At 34.1% G+C, this 12,376-nt stretch overlaps 1 protein-coding gene across 6 annotated transcripts in view; it reads right to left on the bottom strand.

Annotated features, from left to right (window-relative positions):
• Positions 1–9,965, bottom strand: part of LOC131149768 (uncharacterized) — a 39,780-nt gene extending 29,815 nt beyond the window's left edge. For 2 of the 6 annotated variants that reach the window (XM_058100503.1, XM_058100504.1), the window contains exons 1-4: positions 9,878–9,965; positions 9,569–9,742; positions 8,850–8,982; positions 8,612–8,745 (exon numbers count right to left, since the gene is read on the bottom strand). In XM_058100503.1, coding sequence (XP_057956486.1) covers positions 8,612–8,745; positions 8,850–8,931 — 216 coding nt within the window. In that variant the 5' untranslated portion in view covers positions 8,932–8,982; positions 9,569–9,742; positions 9,878–9,965. Of the gene's footprint in view, positions 1–8,611; positions 8,746–8,849; positions 8,983–9,568 lie in introns of all 6 variants that reach the window. The other 4 variants (XM_058100506.1, XM_058100502.1, XM_058100505.1 and 1 more) reach the window with 4 other exon arrangements.
• Between the last annotated feature and the right edge of the window lie 2,411 nt (positions 9,966–12,376).

Below are 12,376 nucleotides of genomic sequence, written 5' to 3'. Positions count from 1 at the left end.
AAAAGTTGTTGAGATGAGGATGCTTAGATGGATGAGTGGTATAACATTGAAAGATAAATTAAGGAATGAATATATTCGTGGTAAGTTAGGTGTAGCTCCTATAGAAGATAAGATAAGGGAGAGACGACTCAGATGGTATGGACACTTGCGACGTAAGCCTTATAGTGCACCTGTGAGGAAGAATGACTTAGTTACTGTGGGGGGCAGTAGAAGGGGTAGGGGTAGACCTAAAATAACTTGGGAGGAGATAGTGAGTAAGGATTTAATATCCTTGAATCTATCAAAAGAAATGGTCCATGATCGCATAAATTGGCGGAAAAGGATTCATATAGCCGACCCCACTTAGTGGGACTAAGGCTTGGTTTTGTTGTTGTCGTTGTACAACTTGCAGAAAAGGGGCTGACCATTGCCAACAGGTGCTTTCTTTGCCTGGCTGATGCAGAGTCAGTTGATCACATCCTTCTTCACTACTTCTGGACCAGGAACCCATTGAACCTGGCTCTGACCTTGACCAGACAACAATGGGCTACTGCTAGCTCTGTGGAAGGGGAGTTCTGCTTGGAAAGGGATTTGGCAACCAAAAAGAGAAAGTCTCTGCCTTTCATCCCTCTTGCTATCTTTTGGTGTGCTGAGAGCCTTTAAAAATTCAAATACACCACTACATATTAGAAAAGAACAGTTGGTTGCTGCGGTTTCCCAGCTGCCATAGTGGGCAAGTAGCGAATGACCCTAATTTAATTATTGATTGCTGTTACACCCAGCAGGGTGGTTGACTGCATGTACTCTGAGTTGGCATCCCCTTGATGCCCAATTAGTAACATTCTTTTTTACTAATAAAAAAGAAAAACATTGCAACCACTTCTACCAGTTGTCAATTTGTCTTCACTAATTCCCATCACGTTGTTAAGTTTCAGTAATTTCCCCAAATTTCAAATCTTAGGAGTGTTCAAAATGAATTAGGGCTCCAATGTCATTTCTGCAATATCCTAGCCAAAATTTCAGGTACATCAGTCAAAATTTTGGAAATATAAAACAAAAACAGTGAAAAGGAGCAAATTTTGGGTTTATTTTGTTTCTAAATTAATCAAAATCTTCTATTCTAATATTTCCACAATTTATTACAAGTTTCCAACATTTCTTTATTTGAAATTAAAATTTTGATCAAATCAAGATTTCCATCAAAATTTCCGCAAATTGAGAACCTTAAAATTTCTATCCAAATCGAAATTTTTGTGCTAGCTTCCCATGCTTGCAGCCCTTCAACTGTCTAGAAGCCTTCCATCACAGCCTCAAGCCTTCTTGAGTACCAGGTTTGTTTCGTTGTTGTTCAACCAACTTAGCCATTTTCACTTAAAACCAGATCAAGCAATTTAGCCAGAGAAGCAGAGATGTTGATTTCCCAACTCAAATCTGGCATGAGAACCCCACAATAATTTGATCCAGCTTGCGATTATTTGAAGAAACTGAAGAGAAGTTGCATTTGTATTGCAAGAGATTGACTGTTGCTGCAAGATTTTTCTAAATACAAAGTAGAAATGATCCAAGGTACACAGCAACATTTTGTAGCATTGCTGCAAGAATATTTATTTTTTAAAAAAAAAAATTTGAGAAATTGCTGAAAATCTGAATCAAGAGTTGAAAGCAAGATTGGGGATACCTGACAAGGGAGGAATTCTTCCATCGAAGCTTGATTTGCATCTATTTGTTGTATAGTTCCAAGGTTTCTTGATTATCAGTTGAAAAAACCAAAAACAAAAAAAAAAAAATTTTATAGAATATATATATATATATATATATAGATAGAGGAAAGAATTTAAAATTAGGAGAATGAGAACCTCCTATGAAAAGAAGAACCAAAATGGACTAAAAAATTATTAAGATAAAAACGTTTTCCAACCTCTAGAGGTTTGAGAATGGCACCCCCTTTAAAACAGCTTGCTTCCAAAGCCTAAAGAGAGGCCAAGTACTGAATCCTATACCAAAGCAAAGTACCAAAATTCCTCTTACCCGAAAAGATATGAGCATTCCTTTTTATCCAAGTTCTCCATCAAACTGCAAACATGCCAGAAGCCCACAAGACAAAACCATCTCCACTCTTCCCAAATCCGGTAAAAGATATGTAATAAATCCTTCAGTGAATTTGAACAAACACATTTCACCCCCAAACAGCAAATAACTTATTGCAGATCCCCCCCAAGGGAAATAGCAACAGAAAAAAAGATGCAATACAGATTCTAAGCTATCAAAACACAAGAAACAAAAGTCTGGAGCTAAAACCTTTGAAAGCCTCCTACCTTGCAACAGATTGTTCATGTTAACTCTACTATGAACAACAAACCAAGTAACGTCTTTATCTTAGAGGGGACTTCAGCTTTACAAATAAAATGATGAAGGGTAAATGACTTGAAGACATGGTCAAATGCTCAAAGAAACTTTTTGAAGCATAGAAACCTGTAGAATTCCAAACTCAACTTCAACCATCTCTCTCACATGAGAGATGACAGTCCAACAAAACCAACAAAGAAGAGAGTTCCCCCAGCTTCCTATCATTTAGAGGCCTACAAAAGAGGAAATTTCTAGTAGTTGACCATTTGAATTGACAAAGGAAGCAATGACATTATTATGCGCTAAATAGAGATGATACAAACAAGGCAAACAAATGGAAACTGCACAATTGCCTACCCAAACCTCTTCTTGAAAAAGGATCTGAGCCTTATTTCCCACAACATAGTTTATACAAGGAATAATCTGAGCAATACTCTTCAGAGAACACCCGAATGAACATCTTAAACCCCAACAAATATCCCACCCATTAGAATGTAAGCCAAATTTACTTTTTATAACATTATGTGCCAGATGGTCCATCCTCTAGCTGTATGTGGGCCAACATTACATGCGTTTACCTTCTTAATGTTGGGCCCCAAACCAAGGCATTCGAATTGCTCTCATTTTGTGCCCCTATCAGCAAGTAGGCAGTAGCATTCCACCAGTCAAAACAAATCAATAAAGATTAAAATAAACCTCTCACTTTACTAGCAGGCCCACAAATCATTACCCAGAGCCCCACTTGAACTTCAGCTCATTACTTGTGGGCCCAACAGCCTGTTTAGAAAGACTATCCATTTACCTAGAGCCTGCAGAACTGGCAGCCCATTACTAGTCTCTGGTCCTTCCTACACCAATGTCATCTTCAATGAATGAAACCCAATAAACCCTAGATCTGCTTCACACCTAACTGCCACAACCATATTCTCTCTTAGATCTCTCCCTAAAATGCTGCTAAACGTCACAAATGTGCAAAATCAACACTGTTGCTCAACAATTAGTTCACTTCCTGCCCTGTCCTCTTTTTACAACATTGCACGATCATCGAAGCCTACTTGCTTGTCGTCAATTGCAAACTAGTTTGTTTACATCCTCCAGATCCAGCATCAACCTCTTTGTAGCACAAGTAAACTCCAATTTATGCCATTCAAACCCCCCAAAAATAAAATAATATGCCCTTGCTGTTGAACCTTAATCGAATTTCAAGAAATCAACCTAAACAAGCACATTGATCCACCACCCAATACCATAGCCTCCCAAATTGCCTTCTCTGATCAAATCTCTCCAAAAAACTGAAAACAGAGGAAAAAGTCTCACAAATCCTCCTGGTTGCCAACAGTGAGTCCCTAAGCCAATGATGCCATCTCAGATTCTTCTTCAGCAAATGAAGAAAACCCCTATTCTAACTCTCTCCAGTTGCAGCTTGAAAACCTTGCATTCAATCTGGATAGACTTCTGGAGGTTTCTCTCCAAAATGATCCAAGACCCCCTTCTGGACAATGCAGCCGATCAATACTTTCAAATTATTTGAATTTATTTTATTGACAAATTTTAACATATAATACATCAACATGCATTAGAATATTCCTAAAGATGAAGTAGCACAGCAGGGAGAAAAGAAGAGAAAAGGGAAAAGGGCAAATTAGAAACATCCACGCTTCAGCATCCCACTTGATGTAGCACAAGAAGCAGAAGAACATAGAATATAGACACTAGGGCTTAATAATCATCCAAAACTTAGATGATGAATTTGTGAGTTCTTGTGATGAAGGTATTTTTTGGTACCAAGTTCAATGGAACATTTACCCTACTTCATATGCAGATTGGATTCCAAGGATGATTTTCGTGTCCTTTGTCCTAATCTGTTAAAGTGGTATTTACAATCTAAGTCCCTAAAGTGGAGTTCATTTTAATCAAATGAACATGATAAACAAGGTCGCTTGAGCTGCCTTTCAAACATTTTTATAAGGCATAAGTCTATGAAATTAGGACTTTGATATATACATGGATAGAAAAAGAATTCATTTATTTTGATATTTTAATTACTTTGAGGTCATTTTGTAATTTTTGATTATTTTATCTCCACTGTTTCTTATTTTCCTATAAATATAGGCTTGTGAATGTAAGAGAATCAATTTTTTTGACTACTGAATTTGCCCCTACGCTCTTTGTCTCTCCCCCTCTAATGTCCAACCACCTTTTCTCTCTCCACCACTTCTCCTTCTCCCCTTCCTTCTTTCTTCCTCTATTTCTTTCTCTCTCTTTTGCTTCTCTTCTCTCCTCACTGTCCAACCACCTTTTCTCTCTCCACCACTTCTCCTTCTCCCCTTCCTTCTTTCTTCGTCTATTTCTTTCTCTCTCTCTTTTGCTTCTCTTCTCTCCTCACTGTCGTACTCACATAGGTAGGCAACTTTCGTCCCTACTCGACAGGTGGGTGTTGCAGTCAAGATTCATTCTGCCTTTGGATCTCTGTCTGGCTTAAGGAAACCTTTGTATGCCTATGTTACCTTTTGGGAGGCCTACGCCCTGTAGAAACTAGAAGTATTATTCCTAGTGCAATCCCATTATTGTTAATCCTCATCGTTAATCCTTGGCGGGTGGGTGTTGCAGTCAAGATCCCTTCTGCCTTTGCACTCGAGTGCCAATCTCCATCCGGCCTGAGAAAACCTTTGTACGCCTCTGTTACCTTTTGGGAGGCCTACGCCCTCTAGAAACTAGAATTACTATTCCTAGTGCAATCCCATTATCATAATCCACATCTGTTTGTCTGCCATGATTTTTGTTTTGAATTGTTGGATTCATGGGTTGATGTGTCCCGTCCATAGTTGTTAGATTCTTACAATTCACGATTCGATTCATACGATTTGAATCACTACGACACCAAATCGATTTGAATCTTACTAGCGAATCTAAATACAACTGAATCATTGTCGAATCTATCAGTTCACCTTATGAATCTAACGATTTGATTGGACTCTATCGATTCACAAGATTCTAAACCTATCATATCTTATAACAGGCCCAACTAGTTTGAAACCCCCAAAACAAAATTTCTTTCTTTTTTTATTGCTTTTATTTTTACACAATTACCATCACCATTCCTTGTCTGTCAGTTTTGTACTAAAAAAGAGGAGAAAATAGAATTTTAGGTCTCATGTTGTCTTCAAAAAATCATTCTTCACTCAAGGAGGAGTATAGTGTTCTGCCATTTAGAGTGGCAGAACACTCACTGCTATGGTAAGTGGCCGAACACTCACTGCTATGGTGATACTCTTGTTTCATTGTGTTGTTATGATTTAGTTGGTTTTTTCAGTAGTTTGTTCAATTATTATCATTTTTTGGTTAATTTCTTTTCTTTTCTTTTTTAATCCGAGAAAGAATATGCATGCAACATTATTAGTTTTTAAATTGTTGATAAATACCAAAAATTTAATTTTTTATCATTTTTTTTCTTGATTCCTACTCTTAAACAACACAAAGTTCATTTTTTTATTAATATTTCCCAACTCATTCTCTTACTTTTCATTTGTTTAGGGAAACGCATACAAATGATATGATTTTCTTGTTGTCAAAATTTAAATGTGTTATACTATTTTGCTTGTTGTTTGTATATCAATATATGCACGTCATTTAGAGTTTATTTTGGAAATTTATACTGAATCATACGATTCGATTCCAATCTCGATTTTCAATTCACAAAATTAGAATTTCAATTCATGATTTGAATCTCGATTTGACAACTATGGTCCCAACTTTGGTGAACTTGGCTCCCTTCTCATGGGGACTTTTGAACCATGATTTTAAAACACAGACTAATGGTTGGTCCAATTAAACCCAGTGGGTCAAACCAGGGGTCAAACCCAAGGTTTTAAATTTTGATTTCAACTAAAATTTTGAGGCTTCAAACACAGATATTTCAATTGGAATTTTGATGTTGATGTAAATTTCGATTTCATTTTTTTTTTTTTTTAAAGGATGGGAATTTGTATTAAAGCATGGAATTTCTTTTAGGAAACTTTTGAAATTAACAGTAGACATGACAATACTAAATCTAGGCCCTCAAATCTTGTAAGTAAATTACATCAAGGACTAATATGTGTTGTATAAGGTGCAATAATTGTAATATAATAATCATATTAAACATATTCAACTAATATAAATGAAATTCATAAATCAGTTAAATTTTGTTTATTATAAAAATAAAAATAATTTAGACATAGATGAACAAGTAAAATGTTATAGCTAATATCTAAGTTACATTTTATTTTTTTCAAAAAATTTCAAAATTCTGAAGCCTAATAATACTCATAACCTTCTTGAAACAATCTTTATCTCAATAAAAAGAAGATAAATTAAGTGATAGATTTCACTCAATAGTTGCATTTTGAAAATTTTCATTGAATTTCAATATTTTGATAAATTTTAGATGAGTCATGGAAATTTCGATGGAAATTTTGTAGAACGGAAATTGAATGCCCTTTCGATTTCGAAAATGGTAGAAAATGGAAATTTCAACAATTTCATGGAAATTTAAGACCATAATCGAACACATGACACACATTTCACTCATTATTATCTAGTAGTTGATTAGAATAAAAATAATTAATAGCGACACCTATGATAATTTTTGTATTATTTTCTTCATTATTTTAAAAAATATTATTGAACTTTCTTCAATAATAATGATTACGATATTATTATTGATAATAATTTCAAATCATACAAATATTAAGTAGTGAGAAAATCTCTTATTCAATAAAAAAATTTACTCAAGGATGCACAAGTTGATAACTTGATTAGTTTTATGTGTGTATAATATGTAAAAAAAATATATGTTGGGGATATATACATATATATACATATATATATACATACACACACACACATATAGATATATATGATTTATTATGTATGTGTGAAATGTGTGCGCGCGCGTGTGTGTGTATGTATGATTTGTTAAACAGTTACAAGACAGGGTTCTTAGCTCTAGTGGTAAGGTTCTTTCTCCTTGTATCTAAGGCCTTGGGTTCAGATACTCTTCCCCAACATTTCCCCTATTACTTTTGTCAAAGGGACCAGGTCAAGATAGCTGATCCAATGGGTCAGTCCGATTTAGGTGAGGTTTCCCCATTTTGGCTGGGTTGACCCCAATTCATTCAAAATCTGGGTTGCTCACTATACCTAGACCAGTAAACCGACCAATTCCAGTCCAGCCAGACAGCCCGATTCAAGTTTTAAAATCCTATTCAAAAAGAGGATAAGTAACTTGGGATTTTAACCACAGTGAAAAACATGACCAAATCACTTTACTGCATTTATTTTAGTCTCCTAGTTTAATTTTGATATTATTCATGAATTAAATTTCCCATTTTTCCTCTAACTCAAGCCTTCCAGTGTCTTTTGGTGTCTAACCATGGTGCAAGAGTTGATTATGTTTATTAATTTGAAACTGCAATGGTTTGTTCAACTCAAGCCTTCCATGGTATCAAGCCACGGTACAATATTGATGTTTTGTGTTAGCTTGTGTTGGAATCTTGGAGTGATTAGCTTTTTCTTGCATGAGGACTAAAAATACCAATTTGACATAAATAAGACCGAAATAGTAAATTGAGTGCTCAATGGGCTCTTCCAAAGTTCATCGAGACTTCCCAGTAGGATGCCTTGCCATGTATTGGAGTTAAAAATAGCTTTATTTGTTACTTATTTTTCCTAAAATAAATAAGATGGAAACTCCATTAAATTAACTAAGATTCCTATAACTTCGGAACATGATTGTTAGAGGTAGTGACCCATGACAAGGAGTCCTCCTAGATTTTCATTAACTAGAAATGATGGTCCTCCAAAGCATAGTCAAAAGAAATTCCTATTGTTCATCAAATTAAATAAGTTAACAGCGATGGCTCACTTAAGGGTTCTATTGCTTGGCATCTTTAATTTAGGGATGTTGACCATCATCAGCCCAGGTCTGCAGTATGCTTGGAAGGCATCCAAAATTTTAAGTCCCAATTTTCCAAATCCAAATAAATATGATCACAATAGGGACAGACTTGGATTGGTTAACCATTCATCCCGACTAAATGACTATGGAGTTCTATGAGAGTACAACAAAGAAGACACCAATGCAAGGACTGAATGTTCCAATTATCTCATTAAACAGAAAGAGGCCTAAGATTAATCAAAATGTGGAGGTGCAGGACAACTCTGCATATAAAAAAAAATCATCAAAACTAAAAAAATAATGGAAAATATGTAACAAATGATCTTAGTAAGTGACAAGAAAAGAAACCTTGAATCTCCACAAAAAAATAGGAGACGGCAATATCACCGCCGTACTAATTGGTGTACTTGCAACCTTCATTTCATCAACCTCTACAGGATGCAACAAACCTTCTTCAACAGTATTTCCTGGTTCACTTGTACCTAAAAGATATTTACAACTATTAGGTGTATACAAAAAAATATATTCAACAAAATGAGGAAGTGTTCAGCAGATAAAAAGGTCAAAACACTAGAAACTCCAGCACCTAGATCAGAGGCAACAGGCCTGCCTCCAGACTTCCGTTGATGTGGACTGTTGCTTGGAACTGTTACAAGACCTCCAAACATAGATGAAGACAGCAAATAAAAACTGTAACTGTGTCAATTGATGCTTATAACCTGCAATAATGGAATTAGGTAGAAATATCAACAGGTGTGCCCTGGGAAAGACTTGAGGTCTTAAAATACACCACTGCCTTCCAATACCTAGAAGGAGAAAAATCTGAAGAATTGAATAAACGTTATATCTTTCGTATCGGTGTAGTTCTAGATCTAGATGGGTGAAAATGTTGTACATTTCAAGTTCTGCATCTAAAAAATTTGCATCGATCTATTTCAAAGCAAATAGCCATATTATATATCAGGAAGAAAAGAGAAACAACATTCTTTCCCCGTCCCCTCCCCCGCCCCTTCCTTTTCATTGAAAGCTTACTTTGGCTTTTGATTTATTACTGAGGTATACAGTATACTTAAAAATAAGTACTACTTACACTTTGCTACATATATATATTTCAAACAACTTTAAATTCAAAACCATAGTACCACACAGTCGCAAAATGCATCAGAAGTGCACACACAAGAATAGCACAGAGCGTACGCAAAGGAGCAATTTTAACATTATGGGACTCTCAGATCCGTCACATAACGTAAATCTATGCAAAAAAATCTAAGGACCAGAAACAAAAAAAAAAGGTGAGATAAAAACCACATTGAGAAGAGAGATCGAGACGAGATTGGATATCTTGACGGTGATAGAAGCCCCAAATCTCTTGATCAGCTGTATGAACTCTTCCTTGGAGGATTCAGCCATGGTGAGAGGCAAAACGTAGCCGCGGTCTGGAGAATCCTCAATCTCTTAGACCCTTCATCTCCTTGATTGCTGCAAATTCCCAGAGAGAAAGAGAAACTTGGATAGAGAAACTTGGATCTTCCTCTCGAATCTCAACGATAGAACAGAGGATGGGGGGTGAGGAAGCTTTGATACGATTTTACGTTTTCATTTTATTTATTTTACCTTTTGTCATGCTGATGAGGAAAGATTCCGCGTCGTGAGGAGAACGGTCTACAGTGGAGGTTTTTTACAAAAATATTAAAAAAAACATAAACAATGAGAAAAAACTACAAAATTATAGAATGTTTTCCGTTTTATTATTAAAAAAAATAAAATATTAAATAATATTTTGGGAAAAAAATTCACAAACTAATACTCACGTAATCTCACTACTTTGTGCTGCAAGATTTAAAAGTCCAACGAATAAAAAGTTGACGCATGACATGGCTGCAAAGAAAATCTCGCAACTTGGTGCTGCGAGATTTAAAAGTCCAGCGAGTGAGAAGTTAATGCGTAGCACAATTGTAAAGAAAATCTCGCAGCATGAAGCTGTAAGATTTAAAGGTTCAACCCAACAGGGTGGTGACGCGTGACACTGAGTAAATCTCGCAGGTTAATCCTGCAAGATTTACCAGCTTTGTTTACTCTTTATAAATTTAAATTTAAATAACATATTATTATGATATTAAAAAGTACTTATTTGTATTTTATTATAAAAATGTTTGTATACATTCAATTATAAGAAAAGTGATTATCCAATAATTAATTATTACCAAATGCAACTTGATTAATAAAATAAAAAAAATTCTCACATAAAAGAATTTATTAATTATAGACAAGTATTTTGTCATAAAAATTTTGATAAAATCTAAAAAAAATTCAAAATATGACTTTAACCCCTGAATTTTCAAAAAAATACTAAAAAATTTCTTATAATTTAATTTTATTGACGAATGAATATTTTGTTAGTCAACTATTAAGTGCATGTGGAATAACAAAATTTGTCCTTAATAGAATGATATTTTAAAATGACATTAATTTAGTAAAAAAATATATATGATTAATATAATAATTAAAGTCAAATAAGTGGATTAGGGACGGAACAAAAATTTTGAATTTATTGTTTTGATGTTTTGGGTCAACTAATAATATAAGTATGACAAAATAATTTGTATTATTTCAAAATTTTTTAAAAATATAATTGGAAAAAATAAAATTTCTCAATAAGTTATAAAAATGCCTAGTAATTATAATGCTGCAAAACATTTATTGGATGTAAGATTTAAAATTAACAATTAAACACATTATAAAATAAATAAAATATAATTTAATATTTTTAGAGTCAAGTAATGTATCAAATATAGTATTAAAAAAAAATATAAACTAAAATTTCACTGACTTTACCAAAGTTACTATGCTATTAATGTTCTTCAACAAGACTAAAAATAAGAACCAATCAACCGATGCAAACTAATTTATTCATAATGACAAACTATTATCGTAAAATTGGAGTATTAATAAAAAGAACGTGATATTTACAAACATTATAAAAAAAGAAATTAGAAGATATTGATAGATAATCACGAATCTAATTTGACTTACTAAATTAGCCGTAGTTAAATAAAAATGAAAAAAAATTATTTCGACTTATCTGAGTGGGTAAAATCCTTAAAAATCATACTTCACTCGATCTAATATATATATATACATACATATATATATATATATGTAGCTCATACTCCTATTTTTTTGAAAATAATTTTTTATATATTATTTGTCATAAACTCATAAAAAGATCACATTATTATTTGTTTTATATTGTCAAGATAAATTAAAACCGAATTTATAATTAGTGTACAAACCAATCAACAAGTAGTAATTAAGTGATCTAAATACATTTAGCATAATAATAGGGTGGTACCGATTCTATGAAATTAAAGTGATTATTATGACCTCCAGCAATCTCAGACACTTGTAGATGTTGCGATACCATTCAAACTTAAAATAACCAAAATTTGTTATCCATTGTCATTTTGGGTGAAGGTTTCCACACTTTGCATGTTGCAACATATATATAACTGTTATGTGTCATTTTTTACATTTGGCAGTATTTAATTCTTTGGAGCAAAGGTCGAATCTTTCACTGTTTAGTTAAATAAATGTTATTTTATTTATCTCAATTTAATTTGAAAAATTATATAAATACACTTCAAGAGTATGAAGTGTGCACAAGACACATGACTATACAAATGAAATGAAAATAATCAATGATATATACAAAAGAAATAAAAATAATCAATACTATACAAATGAAATCAAAATAATCAATGATATACATACAAATGAAATGCAATGAAAACAATGTTAAACTACTCCATGCTGCAACGAGGTCGTCTCCGAGGTCGTGGTGGCTGCTGTCTGCGTCTACCCTCTCCCTGCTGGTCATATGCATCAAGTGTCCTGTCTCGTCGTCCTGGATGTGGATCATCTCCGCCAAGAAGTACTGCATAATCATCATCCATGCGGAGTGCACGCGATGAGAACTGATATGATGTCTTGGGACGAGAATGAGGCGGCATAGCGGGTGCATCGACCTCCACCCCATCGAAAAGATCGTCCAATAAAAATGACATCGATGGGGTAGCAGCAGAGTCGGATGGGGCATCAATCGGTCTACTCGAC

The sequence above is a fragment of the Malania oleifera genome, chromosome 2 (genome assembly GCF_029873635.1).
Source record: "Malania oleifera isolate guangnan ecotype guangnan chromosome 2, ASM2987363v1, whole genome shotgun sequence".
Lineage (NCBI taxonomy): Eukaryota > Viridiplantae > Streptophyta > Magnoliopsida > Santalales > Ximeniaceae > Malania > Malania oleifera.
The sequence above is the reverse complement of the archived record's forward strand: the minus strand, read 5'-3'. Positions and strand labels throughout refer to the sequence as shown.